At 59.1% G+C, this 22,461-nt stretch overlaps 1 protein-coding gene across 4 annotated transcripts in view; it reads right to left on the bottom strand.

Moving 5' to 3' along the window:
- The window catches only part of CACNA2D2 (calcium voltage-gated channel auxiliary subunit alpha2delta 2), a 140,289-nt gene that overhangs the window by 10,169 nt on the left and 107,659 nt on the right, over positions 1-22,461 (bottom strand). For all 4 annotated transcript variants that reach the window (XM_061128509.1, XM_061128507.1, XM_061128510.1 and 1 more), the window contains exons 5-22: positions 15,761-15,805; positions 12,087-12,228; positions 7,896-8,027; positions 7,636-7,693; positions 6,880-6,930; positions 6,665-6,764; positions 6,402-6,560; positions 6,059-6,166; positions 5,882-5,960; positions 5,271-5,320; positions 4,998-5,087; positions 4,715-4,786; positions 4,455-4,529; positions 3,157-3,231; positions 2,996-3,067; positions 2,828-2,899; positions 2,651-2,712; positions 1,656-1,732 (exon numbers count right to left, since the gene is read on the bottom strand). In XM_061128509.1, coding sequence (XP_060984492.1) covers positions 1,656-1,732; positions 2,651-2,712; positions 2,828-2,899; positions 2,996-3,067; positions 3,157-3,231; positions 4,455-4,529; positions 4,715-4,786; positions 4,998-5,087; positions 5,271-5,320; positions 5,882-5,960; positions 6,059-6,166; positions 6,402-6,560; positions 6,665-6,764; positions 6,880-6,930; positions 7,636-7,693; positions 7,896-8,027; positions 12,087-12,228; positions 15,761-15,805 — 1,519 coding nt within the window. The remainder of the gene's footprint in view (positions 1-1,655; positions 1,733-2,650; positions 2,713-2,827; positions 2,900-2,995; positions 3,068-3,156; positions 3,232-4,454; positions 4,530-4,714; positions 4,787-4,997; positions 5,088-5,270; positions 5,321-5,881; positions 5,961-6,058; positions 6,167-6,401; positions 6,561-6,664; positions 6,765-6,879; positions 6,931-7,635; positions 7,694-7,895; positions 8,028-12,086; positions 12,229-15,760; positions 15,806-22,461) is intronic.

Here is a 22,461-nt window from a genome sequence, read left to right as displayed (position 1 = left end):
CCTGGGAGGGCTGCCAGCTTCTGGAGACAAACTGGAGAGGTCAGAGGAGAAAGCCTCTCCCTGAGGAAGTCTCACATAAGCCCCCGGAGGACTGATCTACCTACCTCCTACATCTCAGGCCGCCTGCCCTGCTGGGTGGGAGGTGGCAGACCTCTCCCCACTGTTGAGTTGTCTTGGAGGGACAGAGAAAATGGAGGAGGGGAGCAGAGGCCTGCCCAGAGGGAACCAGGAGGATAAGGAGAGGGTCTGAGCTCTTAGAACACGCTGGAGACCACCCTGCAGGCAGGGCCCAGGGGAAAGGGCTGCTGGCTCTAATAGAGGTTTAGGGATCAAAGGAAAGGCAAGAACTAGAGGAGCCCAGGGGATGCTGGCGGGAGCCCTGGAGAGCAGGGGTTTGGCTGGTCCTGGGCAGGGAGGGGGGCAAGCAGGACCGTGAGGACAGGGGTGGGGTGGGGAGAGGAGGGTGCGCTGGTTCTGAATATACTTGCCCTTCAGTTTGCTGATTGGCACTGGGACAGTCCACCAAGAGAGAAAGCGAGGAAAACAAAAACAACACAAACACAAAAACAAACGAAAAGGGGGAGGGGAAGGGGAGGGGCACAAACAATATTTTATTCAATGGCTGTTTGAATGAAAATATTGTGTCTCATCATCATACCGAAAGGAAACTTCTTGCAAAAAAACGACATGAGAGAGAAAGAGAGAGCGAGAAAACTCAAAGGAGATGAGCCCCAGTCGGCCAGGCAGGTGCGGGGTCGGGGGGCGGGGGGCTCCCGGTGGGGCTGGAGCCCCAGCCTCCCTCCCAGTGACCTCGGGCGGTGGGCAGGCGGGGCCACAGGCTCCCGGAGGCCTCTGGGGGAGGCCCAGGGTGAGCAAGACATGCGGGGATGAGCCACAGGCAGAGGAGCGGGAGGAAGGAACGGTGCAAGGGGTGGGGGGAGGCTGGGATGAAGGAGGGAGGAAGAAGCAAAGGAGGGGAAGTGGGAGGAGAGAAGGTGGGAGAGGAGAGCATGAGAGAGGCTGAACAGGGGAGTGGGAGGGAGGGAATGTGGGGGACAGAAATGGAGGGAGTGAGCAGAGGGAGGGAGATAGAGAAGGTGGGGGTTCAGGGAGGGGAATGGAGGAGGGAGGAAAGGGAGGAGAGAGCGAGAGCAAAGCAGAGTGGAAGGGAGGCAGGAAGGCGATGGAGGAAGAAGGTGGGAGAGGAGGTGAGAGCAAGATAAGGGAGGATGAGTTGGGGGGCAGAGTGGGGGGAGACCCGGGGGGTGGTTATCACTGGGGGAGAGAGCTGCACGGGGGAGCTGGGGCGAGAGAGATGAAAGGAGGGTGTGTCTTCCAAGAACTCAGCCCCCAGGGGTGTGTGGGGGAGGCAGGCTCAGGAGGGAAGACACGGAGGAGGAGAAAGCAAAAACAAAAACCTCAACGGAAACCATGAGAGAATGGTCTGGAACCAAATCGGAGAAAAGGCGAGCATGCAGAGTTCCACAGACTTTCCGATGGCCGGTGCCCCCAGCCTGCGGGCACCTGGGGGGGGCTGGGCAGAGTGGGCAGGAGGGGCCACCTGGCCACAAGCGGCTGGCTGTGCTGCCTGGGGCTGGCCAGGGTGCAGGGGCAGAGGCGGGGGTGCAGGGCGCAGGCAGGGGCGGGCCACTTACACTTGACCTGCAGGATCTGGTCACTGAGGTTGGCTTGGAGGTAGAAGGTGCTGTAGGGTGGGAGCACGAGCCCGAGGCTGGGGAGGAGGGGAGGTGGGGAGCCCAGGTCACAGCTGGGAAGGGGAGGCCACGCCGCACGCACCCTCCTCCCCGTGGCCTTGGAGACCACCTCCAGGCCGCTCCCTGGTTCACTGTGCCACATTCATGGTCTAGGCGCCTGGACCTGCCAAGTCCCAGACTCTCCTGGAGGCCTCAGAACTCCCAGTCCCAAGCCAAGTCCCCATCCTGCCCCTCACCCCAGCAGCCTCCCCTGATCACATCACCTGGCCAGCTAGCCTCCCTGCTCTGGCCAGCAGCACGCTCACAAGGGGCAGAACACGGTCAGTGAGCTAGGTTGTGGGGGTGGGGGTGCTGCCACCCCCATGACAGCGGGGTCCAGAGTCCCCAGAGGCGCAGGCCATGGGAGAGTCAGCTAAAAGCAGGGCTGGCACTGACACAGTGAGGGCAGTCGTGGGCTGGCACTGGAGTGTGAAGGAGGGGACCACGAGGCACGCGGAACACAGCCAGCAGGTACTGACTGGGCCTGACCCGCAGGGGGACCGGCTCTGGGGCTGTGATGGCCGCGGAGGGATGACATCCTGATGCAGACATCCAGGGATAGGATCCAAGGTGGGAGGGAGGGGTGTAGAGGGAGGTGGGCAGCGGGGAGACGTCAGATGCTCTGACCTGTGTCTGCCCTGTGCTCCCAGGAGACACTGCTGGTTCATGAAGGGCCAGCGAGAGACCCTTGGGGACTGAGCACCCAGGGAGTGAGAAGTGAGCAGTCTTAGCTGCTGAAAGCCCCGGTAGGATTGGGGAGAATGGGCACCTGGGGTTCAGGGAGGGAGGAGCAGCAGGGTTCAGGCTGGGGCTCTGGGGGTGGGGAAGGGAGCCCCAGCAGGGCTCAGGCTCTGTGGCCCCTGGCCCCTCCTTGCCTGCCCAGCCAGCCGGCTCACCTGTAGTTAGTACTTCTTATGGGCACCCAGGTATAGTTCCGTGTCACCTCGTCTATGTACCTCTGGGAGAAAACGTTGGGTCAGGTACTTGGGGCAGCAGGCAGGGGTGAAATGGGGGGTCGAAGGGTGTGACCCCCCCACCCCCGACCTGCTATCCCCCTTCTGCCACCTTCTCACCTCGTCCAAGGACTTGACCAGGGTTCTGATCTGTTTGTGGCCCTTGTTGCCATCGATCATGCTTCTGCGGATCTGGAAGGGCCAGAGACGTGAAGGGTGGAGCCTCGACCCTTCCCCACTCTGGGTGCCCCTCCTTCCCCCCATCCCTCCTTCCCTTCTTCTCCTTACCTCCTCCTTGTTCTCATCCTCCAGTTCTGCATCCAGGAAGTCCAGGGTCACAGGCTCCCGGAAGTTGGTGGTCTAGGGGAGGCAGGGTAGGAAGTCAGGTGTCCCGCTCTCAAAGGGTTCATCCCCGCCCCCAACCCTGCAGGCCACCCCACCTGGCTCACCTGGGGCTTGAGGTTGGGGTGAAGCAATACGTAGCCATTCAGGTCAATGGCAAATACGTAGCCGTTGGCTCCAAGCTAGGGGTGTAGACAGGGGGCTTAGGGCCTGGAGGGCTGGGCAGGGAATTTCCCGGTCTCCAGGCTCTTCCTCATCCTGCCTTCCCTGCTGCTGGGTTGGGGGGTGCCGTCTGCCTGCCTGGGCTAGGGGCCCCCACATGCCATGCGGCCCCAAGCCTACCTGTCAAGCCAAGCCCAGCAGGCTGGTGCCCCTCATGCAGCAGCCCTTGCCCACGCTGGCCAGCCCTGTGGGACCTGAATGTGATCTGGCCTCCTCAGCTCCTCCCCCTGATCAGTGGGACCTCCCCACCACCACTGGCCCCACAAGGCACTCTCTTGTGCTGCCCTCCCCTCCCCTCCCCACTGAAGTCTCTTCCTGGTCCCCATCTTGGTAGAACACAGGGGGACAAGTATACCTTTGGACTACCTGGGGCGTCCCTTCCCGGTGGAAGGGAAAGAAGAGCAGGGCTCTAGACTCACCCCTTACCTCTCTGAGACAGTTTTCTCACCGCACATGGAAGCCAGCGACCCAGGGGCCTTCACGTGGCTCACCTTTCAGCAAGCTGACATCCATCTCCCAACCCTTTCACAACCGCATCCCAAATTCCCTTTGCCATGGGCCCTGGGCCAGCCACAGTGATCTACCCCCTTCTCTGGCTTGTGATTCTGTTTTCCACCTTCAAGCCTTTGTCCAGAGAGTTCCCTCTGCCTCCAAGGCCTGCCTTCCCCTCCGTTCTACCTGGGACACTCCTGCCTAGGTGACAGACCAGGGGTCAGCAAACTAGGGCCCATGGACCACATCTGGCCCGCTGCCTGTTACTGTAGTGCTGTGAGCCAAGAATGGCTTTTACATTTTTAAATGACTGAAAACGAGGAATTTGTATTTCATGACATGTAAAAATGATCTGAAATTCAAATTCCAGTATCCACAAACAAAACTATATTGGAACATAGCCATACCCATTTATTTATGTTTTGTCTCTGGTTGTTTTCTCAATACAGCAGCAGAATTGAGTATGCGTATTTAGGTTGGCAGAGCCTAAAATACTCATAGTCTGGCCCTTGACAGAAAGTTTGCCCATTCCAGCTCCAGGCCCAAGGTCATCTCCTCTGGAAGCCTTCCCAGACTGCCTGAACTCAGAGGACTCCACAGAGCTGTGGGAATCCCCATCAGCCACTGCTGAGCCTGGCTTATGTCCACAAGAGAGGGAGAGCAGGGAGATGGAGAGGTGAACTACACTCACCGTGTAGTTGGGAGTCAGCCTCTTGATGTCATTCAGAGCCACATCGATGCCCATCACGCCCAGGATCAGCTGGTTCTGGGAGCAGAGGCAGGGGTCTGCAGTGGGCTCAATTCCCTGGGAGGGGGTCACCTTGCCCAACCGCTCACTCCCATGACCTCAAGTTGCTCTCACAAGTGGCCACCCCGGTCTGGTTTGCAGCCTCCTGTCCTTCCTCTATCCCAGACCTGCTATGGGCATACCCAACCCTCCCCAGGCCTCACCTTCTTTTCCCCAGGGCCATCTTGTGTCAGGTTGAAAACAGGGAGGGTCCCTGTCACCACCATCCCCAGCCCCTGAAAGGAGAGGAAGAGTATGGGTCAGACTCCTGTGGGCAGCCGTGCCCCCACCCTGAGTGTCAGAGCAGGGGTGCTGCAGGGACAGGCCACCTCTCTTTCTTATTTGTTTGGTTTACCACCATTAGGGGGGCCTCATGGGACTTGACCCTGTGGGCACATCCCAGGGGAAGGTGGTTGGCCCCACCCCGTCCTTGCCCTGAGGCCTTACCAGTGCATCCTCGTACACATTAGTCCATTGCACCTGCTTGGCCTCCTTGCCCGCCAGCACCATGGGCCTGCCCAATACGTCGAGATATTCCTGGGCAGGGAGTGGGGCAGAGGTGGGGTCATGAGTCTGCCCCTCCCACTGAATCTTCCCGGTTCTGTCTCCCTATGTACCAATCAGCCACCAGGGGGCACTCACATCACACAGCAGCCCATCTTTCCAACGTCCCAGCCAAGCAAAGGGGCTGCGAGGAGGGCTGGCCCACCCCAGTCTTACCTGCGTGTTGATGCGGATGGCACCGATGGAAGGGATCTCAAAATAGTAACCTGCGGAGGGGCGGGGAGACAGAGGTGGGCCTGGATGGTGGTGCTTGGGAGCATGGCACAGGGGCCCTGTACCCTGGGGGTGTATCTGCAGCCTTGACTTCTCTCTCAGCTTCCCTTTTTCTGGTGTCATTTCCCCTGAACTCAGAACCCTTTAATGCCCCCTGCCATTACCCTGTGACGACATGCAAGGGGCTGTGAGAGCAGGGGTGTAAGGAAGCAAAACTGGGATGAAAGGAGGAGCCTGAGGCCTGAAGGCCCTCATTCTAGGATGGCGGTGAACTTCAGAGTCCACCAGGGGGCCAGGCCCAATTGGGGGAGAGACAGACTGATCAGCAAACAGACTCAGGAGTAGATGAGCAAGGGACACATGGACAATGGACAATCAGATGGGCAGAAAGAAGTCAGACGGACAAGGGAGCCACATAGACAGATGGACAGTCACACATATGGGAAGACAAGCAGCGGGAAAGCTGAACATGTGGAAGGAAAGGTGGACAACCAACCCAATGGATGGTGGGACACGGCAGGCAAGGCCTGTGGCAGGGACGCCGGATGAGGTACCTTTGTTGGTGCAGGCCATCCACTGCAGCGGTGTGACGTCGTAGTTGTGCTGCCCCACGGAGAAAGTGAACACGCGCACCTGTTCGGGGCTTGAGGTTACTGCCGTGGCCACCAGTGGACAGCCCCTCCCTTGGACCAGACCAGGTCGGGGCAGCTCCTGCCTGGGCTGAGTCTCACCGTCCGGTTGGGCCAGTTGTACTTCTCAAAGACGTCCTGCACGCGGTCCTCGCCGCCATCCGTGAACATCATGATCATCTTATTGCAGTTGGCACGAGTGATGTTGGACTGGGCAGGAGGAGACGTTTGGACGGTCAGCTCTGGGCCCCTCCCCAGTCCGGGGGGTGTCTCTTTCCCCAGGGTAGGCCTGCCCTCTGCCCCTCCCTGCCCACAGCAGACGGTGCTCTCTGCCTGACCTGCCTTTTGGATGCTAACAAGGCCATCTGTGTTGATTTCCCTGGTGTCACCAAGCTCAGGCCTCTGCCTGTCCCTGGCCGCCCACTCGCCCACCCAGGGGGCTCACGTTCTGCAGCTGGTCGAAGGCGTACTCAAAGCCGGCCTTGTATCCCGTGGTGCCCTTGGCCACCATGCCCTGCACAGCTTCCTTGAACACCTTCTTGTTACGTACGTTGGCCTGCACCAGGTGTGTGAAGCATGACACAGGCTGCGCCTTTTCGTTGAACTGCAGGGACCGAGACGGTGGTGAGTGGCCTCAGGATGGCCCAGGGAAGGAAGGGGTTGCAGGGGCCGGGAGGGAGTGACTTATTCCAGGCCCCTGGCACTCACCGAGGCCACGTTGACATAGTCGTCATCGGAGAGCGTGTCGAGCATCTCACAGACTGACGTCTTCATCAGCTTCAGGGTTAAGCCACTCACACTGCCACTCCTGGAGGGGGGTGGGTCACGGAGGCGCCTGGTAGTGTTCCCCCAAGATGTTCCCCAGCAGCAGATTCCAGTCCCCAGCCCTGCCCCCACCCCACTGGCCAGCGCCGCTCACTCACACATCCACGATGATGACCATGTCCTTGGGCGACGAGGCTCCCTGGATATACCTGCCCAGGAGAAGCCTCAGTTAGGGCCAGCCTTACTGGGACCTTGGTGGGGGGGTCTTCCTTCCTTCACCCCCATACTGATTCAACATGATTCTATGGTGGGTCCATGGCCTGGGCCGGACAGGGTTCTCGGCACTGAGGATACCACGTTTAATAAACAGTCTTTGCCCGTGGCATGAATGACCTGGCCCCCAACACATGAACAACCCCAAGGAGAGGTGAGCACGTGATCCAGAGAGTGGACAGGAGGCGTGTTCCGTGGCCTCAATGGCTTGTCATTTCCCCTGGCCTGGGTCGAGATGCCAAGGGCAGAGAGTCATAGCTGCGAAGGGGGTTGAACAGGTGGCAGGGGATGAGGCCATGGAGTACAGCAGGAGAGGCGGGGAGGTGGGTAGGGGTGTCCAGGGCTCCGAAGGGGTATGGCAGGGGCTGGCCGACCCTGCAGAGGACATATCCCCCTTGGGAACCCCCATGGGCCCAATCCCTCAGTCCTGAGAGGGTGGAGAGCCGGGCAGTGGATGAGGGCAGAGGCAGCTGGGAGGCCTGCCTGGGTGATGGGATCCATTTTCCAGTGGCAACGATGTGTGAAATGAAAATTGGATAGAGCTGGCTGCGCCCTGCTCGGAGGCCTGGATACTGGGAGGGAGGAGGGCGGGCGGGCGAGCTGAGGGGGTGTCCCTGCCCAACCCCTCCATGCTCGCTCACCAGGGTCTCCTGCGGACATCGTACAGGTCGATTTTCTTGGGGGCTCGCCATGGCGTAGCTGCGGGAGGAAAGGAGATGACTGGGGGGGGAGGATACTGGCAGGGAAGTGCCTGGCCCAGGTAGCAGGCCTTGAAGCAGTGGGCCAGGCCACCCTGAAATGGACAAGGTGACCATCCCCTCCCACACACCCAGGATGAGGTGGGGGAGGAGGTGGAGGGGGTGGGGTGCTGAGTGGACTGGGGAGATGGGCTGGCGCCCACCTGGATAGTAGCGAGTGACTCCCGTGGCGCTGCCGAAGACCTGCCACAGGAGCGTGGGGTCCTGCCTGCGGTTCTCCATGAACACATTCTCCAGGGCCTCCGTCCAGTTGAGCTCATTGAGGATGACGGTGGCTGGAGGGTGAAGCAGGGGGCTGGGGTGGGAAGCACTTCAGCGGTTCCCCTGCTGAACCTCATCACAACACCCACTCACGTGCCTCCCACTCAGAAAGTTCTCTGCCTCCTCGGGTCTCCCTCACTTCCCAGGGCTCAGCTGGGGCTGCACCAGCTCCTCCACGAAGACATCCTGGTCCTCATCCCCTCCCAAGAAACAGCTCAGTCTGCCCTCAGCCAGGGCCCCACATGACCAGGCAGGGCAGCTGGGGCCCGTGGCCCCTGCAGAGGGGCCACCCAGGCTCTGAGCCCAAACGCCCATCCGGCCTGCTGCCGGGAGCTTGCCGCTGGTCCCTTGGGAGCTCACCCACTCAGCATGCACTCTGGGCTGCAGCCACAAGAAAGCAATTAAGGGCCCGATGATGGGGCTGGAATTATTCAGCTATTAAGGTACCTGATAAGCTGGAAGCCACTCAGCTCCATGATTAATCAGCTAGGGCCAGGAGCAGGCAGGGGTAGGGGCGGGGGCTCTTGGAGGGGCAGGGGCTGTGCCATGATCCTGCTCCAACACTGGCACATGCGCTTCCACACACACACACCCCCTGCACTCACACACACACACACACACACCCTGCACTCATACACTGCCTGCAGGTATACACCAGGCATACCTACATCTCACCTCTGTGTTTCCAATGACATGTGTCACCTCCTCACCCCTAAACCTACCTGCCCAGCAGCCTGACTGTGGCCATGGGCACAGGGGCACACATGCTCATACCTGCATACCACTCTGCCCCTACAGGAGAACACCTATGAATCCTGCTTTCACCTCCCCCAACAAGTTACCCAACCCTCCGTCTCCCCCAGCCGCTGTGGCTGCACATGTGACCGGTGTGTGTGGGTGGCCAGACCCATAGGCACAGAGTAAGGCTTCTCTTAGATGTATGGACTCCATCCTGTAGATCCCTCAACCTGGGCAGAGACTCAGGATGGCTTAAGCAGTATGCCCCACCCCCCCTCAACTCAGGACAGCCCTAAATCTGCCCAGTGAAGGCGTGTAGCCCATATCCTCACATGTGCATTGTACCTGTCCCTGCATTTGGGGCACTCAGAAAAAACAGCAGGCCTGCTACTGTCAGGCTTTTGTCCCCCAACAGCTACCCCAGGGGCTATTTCTTCCTCTAACTTCTCCCACCTCCTTTCTCCGCCGGTGGAGCCCTGACACCATCCCCTCTCCCTGAAGATGCACACCCCAGACGAGAACCAGAGAATGTCTTCCAAAGGCTCTGCTCTTCTCTCAAGGGGCTTTCCCGGTGGCTCAGCGGTAAAGAATCAGCCTGTAATGCAGAAGCCGCAGGAGACACAGGTTCGATCCCTGGGTCAGGAAGATTCCCTGGAGGAGGGCATAGCAACACACTCCAGTATTCTTGCCTGGAGAATCCCATGGGCAGAGGAGCCTGGCAGGCTAAAGTCCATAGGGTGGCAAAGAGTTGGACATGACTGAAGTGACTTAGCATGCATGCTTCTCTCAAGAAACCCTTAGATGAAGAACTGCGATTTATTTTTTAAGTTTTTGGCCATGCTATGTGGCATGTGGGACCTTAGTTCCCCAACTGGGAAGGGACCCTGTGCCCCCTGCAGTGGAATCATGGAGCCCTAAGCATTGGACTGCCAGGGAATTCCCAAAGCTGGGATTTAAAGAACAAATGCAGACTTCCCTGGTGGTCCAGGGGTTAAGAGTTCTGAGTTCCCACTGCAGGGGGCACAGGTTTGCAGGTTTGATCCTTGGTCAGGGAACTAAGATCTCTGCATGCCACACAGACCAAAAAAGAAAAAAAAAAGAAAAGGCAAATGCTCCAGGGTCAGCCCACAGTCTAGGTTGTTGTTCAGTTGCTCAGTCATGTCTGACTCTTTGCAACCCCACGGACTGCAGCACGCCAGAGTTCCTCATTCTTCACTATCTCCTGGAGGTTGCTCAAACTCATGTCCATTGAGTTGATGGTGCCATCCAACCATCTCATCTTCTGTCACCCCCTTCTCCTGCCTTCCATCTGTCCCAGCATAGAGGTCTTTTCCAGTGAGTCGGCTCTTCCCATCAGGTGGTCAAAGTATTGGAGCTTTAGTTTCAGCATCAGTCCTTCCAATGAACATTCCGGGTTGATCTCCTTTAGGAATGACTGGTTTGATCTCCGTGCTGTCCAAGCAAGTCTCAAGAGTCTTCTCCAGCACCACAGTTCCACAGTTTGAAAGTCTCAATTCTTCGGTGCTCAGCCTTCTTTATGGTCCAAGTCTCACAGCCTAGGGGGCGCCAGCATATTTCAGGGCATTCTTCCCTCTGCTCTCCAGTCTGTGGAGCCTCTGCCGTCTGCCCCCTTCGGCGCTCTCTCCCTTCTCTCAGGCCCCGCGGCTTCCCTTAACTGACCGTAATGTGAAAACAAAACACATTTCTAGCACTGGTTGTGCCTATTGAACAGTATGTTATGGTCTCATTCCTAATTTAGAAACTTAGTGAATTGTACAATTTCTATTTTTCTCTCTAAGGAAAAAATGAAGTCAGGCTCTCCAATGTTTCACACTGTACTGTCCGCCCTGCAAGAGTCTGCCTGGCAGGTCCCGCTCCTCACTGGACCCCAGTTTCCCCCGTCTGCACAATGAGAGGCTTAGGGCAGACAAACCGCCCTGGGAGCCCCGCTCGCTGCTGGCAGATGGGTGTCCCTGACTCAGGTCAAGGACCGAGAGGAGACCTGGCTGGGCTGTCCTGGCAGGTATCCATGACCACCTGCCTGCTCACACATTCACTGTGAGACATACTCATGCACACACTACAGTCAGCCCCCCACCTGGAAGGGGCGTGCTACTCAGCCCTACGCATACTCACCCACACTCACGTGCCCACACTCTTAGATCACGCTGAGCTGGGAAACGGGGACCATGCCCCCTCAGGCAGGCGATTACAGATTTAATTAAAAGTGACACAGTAAATAAAAAACATATAAAATGTAATTTGTGTGGGTAGCGAGGGGTGACTGGGGAGGGCGGTGTGGCTCCTGTTTTAATTAGCGTGCCTGCCTGCGATAGTGCCCCTCGACTGGCTCAGGCAGGTGGCCTGTGGGCGGCCCTTGGGGAGTTGGAGGGACATCCACCCTCACTCCTGCCGGAGGCTGCCCAGATGGCCTGGCTGACCCTAAAGGTGGAGGGGGCCTCCCTGAGAACCCTGGAGGATTCCCAGGGTTTCTGAAGATCACTCAGAAGCTCCGGAATCTTTGCTTCAAGAACCCCCACCCATGGGCCCCTTGAATTCTGAGGCTACCCTGTGGGTGCCCCCAGAATTATGTCAGGACCAAGAGACCTCAGAGCCTTCAATCCTGCAGCCGGAGCTCCCCAGTCAGTGTTTGACTCTTGGCGTCTTCTCCCTGCACCTCGCAAGTTCTTCAGCAAGGTCATCCTTGTGTCTGACTTGAATCCTTTAGCTGTAGTGAACTGGTCTCCATATTATGCCAAGATACACTGTCCCTGAAGCTGGGAATCTCAACCACCCTTTACCTAATCCCCTGACCTCTATCTCCACCTCATCCCGCCCCACCCACCAAGAATGACGAGGGGAGTGTTCCAGGGTCCATGTCTGTGAATGAGAAGTTGCTCCCTGTCCTCCCAATCCCTGTGTCCATCTACTGTGGTAGCTCCTCAACCCTTCCTGCCTGGGGCCAGGGAATGGGCGAGCGTGGGGGGAGGAGCTCCTCTAGGGACAGTGGGGACTTGGCCCAGCATGTGGGGGAAACAGTTATGTGCATGCATTTGTGTGGGCACGTGGATACACAAGGGCAGACCATGCATGCAAAAGGGTGAGAGGCTCAGTGTTGCATACCCTGCTGAGAGGCAGTGTGAGGCTGTGCCTGAGAGTGGCCTGATGCCACTCTCAGAGCCGTGTGTGGGCGGCTCTGAGAGGTGACCTTGGGTGAAGGGGGCTGAAGGTGGACGGCACTGACTTAGCACCCGGGAGCTGGCAGCACCAGGGCAGTGGGCCGTGCCCCCCACGATGGGTGGGGAGGGATGCTCCCGATCACGCCGTGCACTCACAGCCTTTGTAGATGTCCGTGGGGATTTGCACGGCTGTGTATGAATAGTTGACCTTGTTCTTGAAGTTTGAGTCCTCAACGAAGTCCAGCCGGAGGGTGCTGGCCTTGGACCCCCTTTCCACATCCTCACTCTCAGGGTCGTCCTGCAGAGAGGGACCCCCCAACCCGGACAACCATGGTAGTGTCAGGGCTGGGAAATGGTGGAGTGGGGTTGGACAGAACTGTAGACAGAGGGGCCAGAATCTGGGAGATGGGGCATCTTGGAATCAGAAACTACCACACTCAGAGACAAAGAGAGATGGAGAGACACCCAGACAGTGGGACACGGGTATGGACCCCTTGCCCAGAGGTCCTGTGACTCCCACCTGCCCCACACATCCCACCCACCATCGCCATATTTGCTAAACCTGAATTCCAAAACCAAAAGCAAACCAAGCCCTTCCCCTCATCCCTGAAAATCAATGATCAGCAAGTGCTTCCCCTCATCCCTGAAAACCAATGATCAGCAAAGGAGGCAAATCTTGGAGGCAGAGAGGAGGAGTGGGCTCCGCCCCCCCCCCTCCCACCCCGCCGGGCTTCCAAGGACTTGCTCTGTAATCATGGGGGTGGCCTCAGGACCCCCTCCCTTTGGAGGGAGACTACACCCTGCTTTGAGAGTACACCCCACAACTTGGCCCCACCCACCCCCTGCATGACATTCCTTTGGCACCAGGGAGAGGGCCCTAGCTCCACCTGCGGGGTGGGGGGAGGGGGCGGGCACCACCCCCTGCAGTGGGGTGGCTCCAGGGGCTGAGCTAGAGTTGGGGGAGTCCTGGGGAGAGAGCTGGGCTCAGGCAAGGGTACCTTGGAGGCCCAGTAACCTCCAGAAGGAGGGGTGTGCGGCGCCTGCTAGCAGCAGGACTAGCAAGGCCCCCGTTGACTTTCTAAAATGAGCTGCCGCCGTCTGACAGGTGCCAATTACGGCATCTCTCCGCCGGGCAGGCTGGGCATGCGCTGTGTGCCCCCGCCCACCACAGGCTGGCGGGAGTGGGTCCGCGACTACAGTGTTGATGCCGCAGAGGGGGGGCGGCGGCGGCGGTGGGCAGGCACGGGTGCAGGTGTGCAAGGGGGAAGGGAAGATAGAAGTAGAGAGTGAAGGTGAAGACGGGGAAAGCCAGATGGGGAGGCAAGGGGAGATCAGTGAGACCCAGGCAAGGCAGGGCGGGGGTGGGGGGGCGCAGAGCTAGGGAGCTCTGTGACCTGGGGCGAGGGAACCCAAGCAGCTGAACCAGCCACAGGTTCCCGCACTGCCCCTCAGCACCGCCCCCGCTCCGTGACCACCCCCAGTACCAGGCTGAGCTCGCTTGCTCTCCCGGGTGGATCTCACGTGACGGCCGGCCCCACCGCTTGTTCACTGGCTCGCTGGGTCCTGGGCACACCCCTCATGTTCCCCACCCAGCCAGATGTGCCCTCCCCACCCGGGGAGTGCGGAGGGTCCACCTTCAGGTCTGGGGAATGAATTACTGCCTGGATGGGGGTGCACAGCAGGCTGGCTGGCTGGCCGGAAGGGCCTCCTGCACAAACACCCTTTTCATCTCTTCAAGATGTATGGCAATACCCAAGCCATCTGCTGCCTTCCCATTGCCCCTTACCCAGGGTGCCACCCCGCTGCCCACCTCGGCACACCCTAGGGGAGACCCTCAGAAGCCGGGGCAGAGGCAGCTGCTGAGAACGGAGGCCAGCGCCGGGGAGCCAAGGCGTGAGCGACTCACGTTCTGCTGGGAGGAGGGGGAGCGCAGGAGAAGAAAGCCCCCGAAATGTCAGCGGCAGATGAAGGGCGCTAGAAAATTTAATCTCCCAACTTTCCCAACTAATGTGACATTTGGATTCTGTTCTGATAAGCTATCAGCTGGCGAACTTTTTCCTTCCTTCTTTCCCCCCTACCCCCACCTTCTGGCTGGTAATTTAAAAGTAAATGGTCTAGAAAGATCTCTAACTGTACCTCTGGCAAAGATTAAAAAAACAAAACAACACAACAGGCAGGAGAGTTGGGGAATGTGTGCATGCTGATATTTATACTGGGGTTGGCAGGGCTGGGAGGGCTGGGATTTTTGCCTAACTGACCCTGGCCCAGTCCCACCCGGGGGTGAATCCCCTCCCCGGGCAGTCTCTAGCCTCCCCTCCCCCCAGAAGATGTCCAAGGGGTTGGGGGCAGTGATATAGAGGTAGGGGTTGGGGGATGCAGGGAACAGGGAATCCAGGGAGGAGGTCGGGCACCAGACTGGCCCAGGAGCCCCTCAGTGCTGCCCCCACACCCAGGGGCTTTTGTATGGTGGGCAGCCGCAGTCTCCTGGTTTATATTTAATGCACTGATTGCTAAAATCACAGCCCGCTGCTGAGGGGGGTAAGGAATTAGATTCAGGGTCTAATTAAAGGTTTGCTCTTCATTTGAATTTCAGATTCCAGCTATAATTTTAGCAACTTCTCTGGGAGCCACGGAGGCTCAGCCAAGGGGGAAGCACACCTGCTTTAGCCCCCCCACCCCGCCTTCTCGGGCCCCCTGCCCGCCTGCCCTCCTGAAGGCTCACCAAAGCTGGCCTGGCACCCACAGACCCTCTGCAGGAATCCCTTCCTGCCTGCCCACCTCTTGGTGCTATCAGATACATCCTGGGGGCTCCCGGGAAACCTCCCCAGGGCTGACAGGCCCGGGAGTGGGAGTCTAGACTTGGGGTCTCCTGCACCAGCCAGCATAGGTGACCCTAGAGACTGAATTGTGACACTTTCCTTTACAGAGGAGATAGTGGGGTTCAACTGCTTTTGCCTCAAGGCAGGCAGATGAATTAGGACCTTGGCAGGTTCACCAAACAGTCTGTTCCCTGTGCCTGCCCCCTCAGACACTCTGGTCTCCTCTGTAGGCCCCCTCACACCTTAAATGGTCACACATCTTTCATGTGAGTCCCCTGGTGATGGGGCCCTCTCTCTGTCGCAGAGTTGCCCAAGCAGACATGAACCAGTCAGGGAAGTGGAGGCGGAAGAGCCATGTAGCTCCGGGCTCTCCAACCAGTCCCAGGGTCACCACTTCAGGGGTGGTGACCCCTGAGGCGCCAGAGCCCTCTCCTTCATCTGAAGAACAGGCTGCAGGCTGCCTCTACAGGGGCGGGGGCAAGATGACTTAGCCCAGGGCCAGCACTGATGGTGGGGCCTGGCTGTGCGGTGGCCCGCACACTGAAGCCACGGTCCCCTCACCACAGCAAAGGGACCTGTGCTGACCGGAAACACGACTGCACCCCGGCCCTGCAGGCCCACCTCCAGAAAGCCCTCCCCACCTGCTCCCTCTCTCCCCTGTTCTCCCAGCACGCAGCAGCCTTCTGCCCTCCTGACGAGGCACCTGATCTGACCCAGGGGAGAAGGTCCGTGGGCCTCACCATCCTGCCCAGGGACAGGCTGGGCCCGCCTCACACTGCGCAGTGAAGTTGGGCCCTTTGGTGCCTCAGAGACACAGCCCGGGAGGGGTCAGGGTCTCTAGGGAGTGGTGGGAGGTGCAGGGTGGGGGGCTGTGGGATCACAGCCCTGCAAGGCCAGACTCAGAATGCTGAGTCCTAACACTCTTCTTCCAGCCCAGGCTACAGGTCTCAGAAGAGGGGTGTGTGGCTCTGGCAGCTCCCCACCTCCCCCCAGCAAGGGTGGGGCACTCACCAGCTCAGCATCGGCTTTGGCATCATAGTACACGATGTCTTCCTCCTGGTGGGAGAGAGAGGCCTCAACAGTCATGTCTGAGGTGCAGCCAGGACCCCCAACTCTGAGGCCTGCCTGGAATGGCCCCCTTCGATTCCTTGGGTGGGGGGCAGACACCACCCTCTCCCCCATCCAGAGCTGCGGTCCAGGGAGGGCTGGATGAGTCAGGCTGGGGAGGCCCGACCCCCACCCCAGCCAGACCATCCTCAGGGGCCCTCACAGGCACCAGGAGGATGTGGTAGCCCGGGGTTGGGGTGGGATCCCCCAGGGCTCCCTAAGTCCAGGACCTGGGTCTCTGCCTTGCAGCCCTGCTGTGAGGTAGGCTGACAGCCAGCCTGTCCGCGGAGACTCTGGCTGAGGCAGTAACCAAGGGGGAAGTGGGGAAGACGGAAAAATAGAGCGAGACTGGGACAGAGTGAAATAATGACTCGACACCGCATCTTCCAATTTCTTCTATTAAAAAGCCTGCTCATTACGGGCATGTACTTATTAATTATCTGTGATTTGTTGTGAAATGCGAGGGGGTTTACACAACAGGAGCGGGAGAAAACAAAGCCCGGCCCCCGCGCCTGCCTCCCGGCCTTGCCTGCCTTTCCTAGCGCCGCCCGTCCTGGCCTGGCCCTCCTGCCCGCTGCCGGGGTTCTCGGCCATCTGCACGTCATAATCACCGGCCACCCCGGGGACCCGTAACACAAACGGGCTAATTTCATGTTTAATGATCTTTAATCAGAACTGAGCACGGCTGACAGAGGCCGCCAGAAGGTGAATCTGGTGCCATCAGGTGGCACTGCTCAGGATGGGCCACCCCACCCCTGCCTCGATGGCCCTAGGGCAGGGCTTGAGCTAGGGCCACGGTCTGAGTCACCCTCCCCCGGTGCTCCTCAGCCCTCTTTTGTACGGCAGGAACCTGCAGCATGGCCCTAGTGGGTCCTTGCTCACCAGGGAGCCTGCTTCTTTGCGGTCTGCAAGTGGGAAGGATGACCGAGTCTGCTCCCAAAGGTCTGGCTGTATAATATCGAGCCAGCACTAACTCCACGATGGGCTAACCCTTGTCTGGGCCTGGCTGGGTCCCACCTGCTGTGTGACCTCAGGGCTATGCTATTCTCTCTCTGGGCTCAGGTTCCTCAGGCTTCAGGGAGGAGCTTAGCCTTGGTGACTGTCCAGGTGCTGGGTGTGAGGCTTGAGGTGGTTGGTACCCAGACCTGTATGGGCTGTTTCCCACCAGAGGTCTGGCCACTGGCTGGACCTATGGGCATAGTTTGAACATTCTGAAACACTGACTACACACCTGGAGCCATGCCTGGGTAAGACCACAACTTCCTGATGACTGAAAGACTGAAGTTTCAGCCCTGCGAGGCATCTGCTGTGTCTAGCAGGGCCTCACACGCACTGCAGTACAGGATTCTCCCAGCAGCCCCATGACCCAGTTACAAAGAAGAGGACACCAAGGCAGGGAGAAAAAAGGAGTCGCACCCTGGCTCCATCCTGCCTTCTCGACTCATCTCCAAACCCTCCTGTGCCTCCCCACCCACCAGTCCAGGGAGACTGGAGCTCAGGTTGGCCCAGGGTAGGGGCAAGGGCTGGGGCCCAGGCTCCAGGGTGCTCGGCCTTTCCCTGGGCCCGGCTCTGACCGAAGCGCGTAATGAAAGCTGACATTACATCAAACACAATAAGGAGTTTCGGTTGATGAAGATCATTCCTGAACACACAAACCCATTAAACCGAGGGGAAAAATATCAATTCAACACACTCGCTGGCGAAAAGAAAATGTGATTTGTTATCTAAAAGGGGGTTATAAACACGGCTCGGATGCTCTTTCCCTCCGTAATGAAAACAGGCAGGCACAGTGGGAGGACTGCAGATTAGAACATGTGGCTTCGCTCACCAACTTTTTAGGCAAACCTTCTGCAAGGACAGGAAAGGGCATGTGTGGGGGTCAGTGGCTCTAGGCCTCCAGAGTGACCCTCACAGGGACCCTCCTCTGAGGTCCCCTCAGAGGCCAGGCCTGTGTCCTGCCTGACCTGGGACGGTCCCTGGGATTCTGGCGCTCACTTGGGCCATCCCTGCAGCTGCCCCAATGGCTCCCTTTGTCTCTCTGTCCTGGTCTCAGTGCAGGGTGAGAGGCTGGTGGCATCAGTGGCATGGGGGAATGTGTCACACGGAAGGACTCAGTCCCCCTCCGGACTACCTGGGAGGCTCAGGAATCTGTATGCAGTCTGTGTCCCTCTGGAGAAGGAAATGGCAACCCACTCCAGTATTCCTACCTGGAGAATTCCACGGACAGAGGAGCCTGGCAGGCTACAGTCCATGGGGTCTCAAAGTCAGACACGACTGAGCGACTAATACAACACTTTGTCCCCCAGGGGCTCAGATGCACGTGGGCAGGACTTCTCCCTACCTCTCCCACCTTGAGAGGGCCAGCCCATGCCCCTTCCTTGGTAGAGAGTGGCATTAGCTTTGGATGGTGGCAGGCAAGGTCATATGTGTGAAAATACATTGTAAACCCAGCTGTGGTCACTATGTCCGATGTGATGTGGAACTGGGGATGTGGCGGGATGGTGTCATTAGGGCCGGTGGGAGGGTCCCTGGAAAGCCTCTGTTGTCTGCTTTGGCCTGCAGGTGCCCCAGCATCCACCACCAGTGCCCCTGCCTCTGAGACACAACACGGAGGCAGTACCACCTGGTGATTACATGCAGGGGGGCCCTGGCAGAGGGTTCTGGCCTCCTGGCTGGGCCCGAACATGTGAGCTCTGGGATCCTGAACAGTGAGTGGCGACTGAGCCTGAAGCCTCACAAGTCCCTGTGGCCCCATGAAGACTCCTTGGGGTCACCTCCATCTCACTGATGAGGCAGGGTGCCCCTTAAACCCTTCAGCCTCCATGAGGCTTCACCTTGGGGTTTTGGTTTTCCACTTGTAAAATAAGAATGATGATGCTAAGAGGACAAGGAGCAAGGCCTCTCCAAGGGTTCGGGCCAACTCAACCCATGAGTGGGCTCCCTTGTGCTGACAACTCCACAGCCCCAGGAAGGGCCTGAATATGGAAGAAACCCCTTGGCAGGGGTGAGACACATGTCCGTAATGTCCAGGGTTGACACCTCTGACACTCCCTCCATTACTTGCTATTTTAGGGGCCATTCTGCTCAAACTGGGCAGGGAGTGGGGAATCACCCCTCTGAATTCACACACATGTCTCCCCGCAGGTGGATTTCTGTGCATACACGACACGTGAGGGGCGGGGCTGGGGGCCCACACAGCTCTTGTATACACACGACACACACGCTCTCTGAGAGAGAGCATGAGGGATGCTGGCAGGCGGGTAGAGGGCGAGGAAGTGAGTGTGGGGCGTGCAGGCGGAATAGCAGTTGACACCTAACGTTTGGTGTCGTGGAAGGCAGCTGCCGTGGCTTGGTCGGACCCGACTGCCGCTTGCTTGCCCGGCCCCCATGCAGGACCCAGGCCAGCTCTCCGGCTGCACCAGTGAGGACGCTTGGCCTTCCTGCCCTGGCTCATGGCCAGCTCAGCTCAGCCAAGTGGACTGTTTTCCGAGAGAGCCGTCTGTCGCCGGCTTGGCAGAGAGGCAGGCAGCAGGCCCGATGGCTGGGGCAGACCTCAGGCCAGGGAGCCACCTGTCCTGTCCAGCCGGCTCCTTGGCCTGGCCCAGCCTTCACAGCCTTCCCTTCGAGTACCGAGGCAGTGCCGCCTCTCCCATCAGACTCCCCAGGGAAGGGCTGTGTCTCTCCCATCAGACTCCCCAGGGCAGGACCGCTTCCTCCATCACACTCCCAAGGCCAGGGCTTTGTCTCCTGCAGGCCGTGGGGCTGGCACTGAGGCCCTGGGACCAATGGCCTCTCCTGCCCCCCAACGACCCATGCTCTGGCCCGGCTCCTCCCTGGTGACCGTTTAGATGGCAGACAATGCTGGCACAGAGAGGAGCTGGCACCAGGCACAGTGTCCGCCAGGCGGGCCATCTCCATCTACCCTAAGTGTTATGCACACCAAAGCACCTGCTGCCTGTCTGCAGGGGCCACAGGAGGGGCCGCCTGCTAACAAGGGCCGCGCTGTCCAAGGGCTGCGGCCAGGGCTGTGGCTACAGGTTCTCTACCCCTGCTGCGGCCAGGAGTGCGGGGTCATGGCCTGGGACCAGGGAGAGGAACATGGGGGGCACTTCCCTTCCAGATGTTCTCTTCTCCCAGTTTTGACTTTGCAGACTCCAGGATCCCGCAAGTCCATGGGCGGTGTCAATGGTGTGCTTGTGTGTGTGCGTGCGTGTGTGTGGGAGGGGGTACACACCACTGTCTGTTTCTCAGAGGTCTGCACGCAGACCTGCTGTGTGCCATTGACACTGGCAGGGCCACACCCCACTGACCATGCAGTGGAGTCCAGTATGGCTCCACGGGTCAAGGGTTTCCTCCATGCCCAGAACTGCTGAGTGCCAATCCTACCGCACTCAGAGGTAGGAAGCCCGAGGCTCTGGTCACTCTGTCCACAGGGCACCCGGCTGGGCACATGGACAGGTGATGGGCAGCACTGAGTCAGGCTCAGCTGCCTCTGGCCAACAGGAGCCGTGAGCAGGGCAGACAGATGAGCCCATGGGGCCACTGGCCTGGGGGAGCTGCACTGGGAGCCATCCAAGACGGGGGCACCAAAGGCAGGTGCTGTGGGCAGCGGGGGCTGATCCGAGAGTTGCGGCCAGAAAGAGGAGCTCTGGGGAGTTAACTGGAGTGGGAGGTGCAGCCCTTTGGAAGGAGGTAAGGACCTTCCTGGGAGGAGGCCTGGCTTGTGTAAAGGGCCCGAGTTTGCCACCGGGGTCGTGGCACAGGCTGTGAGCGCTCCTGAGTGCTGGGGAGGAATATGGCTACTTCCTGAAGGTTTTGGGAAGGGCACACTTTCAAGGGTGGGTGGTGTGCCTACAAGGGACAAAAACACCATCCTTTCTGCAGTCTCAAGTCCCCACGTCCCCATGGCACAGACAGTTCCCACCCTGGCAGTTCTGCCTGGCAGCCCAGACAGGGCTGGCTGGCCTAGCGGCTAATGGGCCCAGCATTAGGGCTGATGCCTTTCTGCTCGGAAGCTGGGCAGCTTGCTGCTTGTGGGGAGGAGAATGGCCCTTATGGTGCAGCTAGAAAGGAGGGGGCGCCTACAGCTCCACCCGCCCCTGTCTGTGGGACAAACAGGGAGACTGATGGACTGGCGGGGGTGGGCGACAAACATCAGGCAAACGAGGCTGGGCCCAGCTGGCCCTGTGGTCACACCCCTGGGCGGGGGCATCTCAGGTCAGGACAGGGGCCAGCAGAGCCCTCTTCCACCTCAGGACAGGAACACCCAGAGCCCATGGGCTGGGATGGGCAGAGGTGCACCCACATCATCTCCAACTTGCACCTTCAAGACCTGACGTGTGGACCGACCCTTTCACACATCACACCTGAGCTGACAGCCCCCAGTTCCAGCCAGGCCTTTGCCAAATGGGGAAATTGAAGCTCAGAGAAGGGCGAGCTCTTGCTGGGTGACTGTGCCCAGTGTGCGGGGAATGGGTCCTCAATAGCACCTGTCTCAGCACCTGGACACCCCCGAGACCCGGGCTCTCCTTTCCGGTAGGCCCCTGGGATGCCCCCTTTGGCCTGGGATAAGCTGTTCCTGTCTTGGATTGACTGAAAATCAAGGGTCAGGGATCCAGTAAGATGACCCTTGAGTTTTCTGCAGAGTCAGGAAGAGAAGATGGGTTTGGGGCTGAGGCAGCCCTTTCCTCTTCCAGTTCCGGGCCTGAACTAGGAGGGAGAGAAAGCCAGGCTGAGGGCTTCCAGACCCTGACTCCCCGATTCCTTCACTCTGCTCCATGCCTGCTCTGCATACCTGTCCTGGGCCGGGAGGGGAGGGAGCAGATACATCAGAAACAGAGGAAAGGACAGAGCAGGAGCCAAGGGTTTTGGAGGCCCAGCAGGCGGAGGGGCTGATGTGCTGGGTAGCCAGAGCAGACTCACAGGGAAGACACAAGACAAGTTGGGCTTCCTCGAGGAACAGAGTGGGTGGAGAGATCAGAAACAGGGCTGGAGTTAGGTGTTGGGTGTGGCTGGAGCACAGGAGGAGGAGAGGGAGGAGGCAGGCTCATGAGAGAGGCAGGGACAGACAGATCCTGGGGCCTTGGGTGCCGGCTCAGGCTGGGCCGCGTGGGGAGTCGCCAGGGTGCAGTTATTTGCAGGCGGGGGCAGGTACGAGTGGCCAGGGAGTGCAAAGTGGCTGCTGCTGTGCATACTTCTGATCAAGAGGCTGAAGAGGCAGGGTGGCCCAGGGTTGGGTTTGTAGTGCTGGAATGGGGAGCGAGAAAAAGGCCAGCCCTCAGCTCCCAGGGAGGGAGGAGGGGTCCAGGGAATCATTAGTTGATTTACATGTTCACTGTAGACAATCATCTGTTACCTCCAACCCCATGTGAGCTCCCTGAGGGTAGCACCCAGCACCCACCAGGGAGCAAAGGAAGAGTGCTATGATGGGGGTTCAGGGTGACCTGGGGGGATGGGGACTGGGAGAAGGAACAGGTTTACGGGGTCTTCATCACAGACAGGAGCCCCCCGGGCATCTGACAGGCTGGCTGTGACTCTCTGCCTCCGACAGGTAACCTCAGGTCAACCATTCTGTGCCTCAGGGTTCTTGTCAGTGAAGCAGGAAT

Source organism: Dama dama, chromosome 24 (assembly GCF_033118175.1).
Source record: "Dama dama isolate Ldn47 chromosome 24, ASM3311817v1, whole genome shotgun sequence".
Taxonomy (NCBI): Eukaryota; Metazoa; Chordata; class Mammalia; order Artiodactyla; family Cervidae; genus Dama; species Dama dama.
This window is presented reverse-complemented; position numbering and strand designations above follow the sequence as displayed.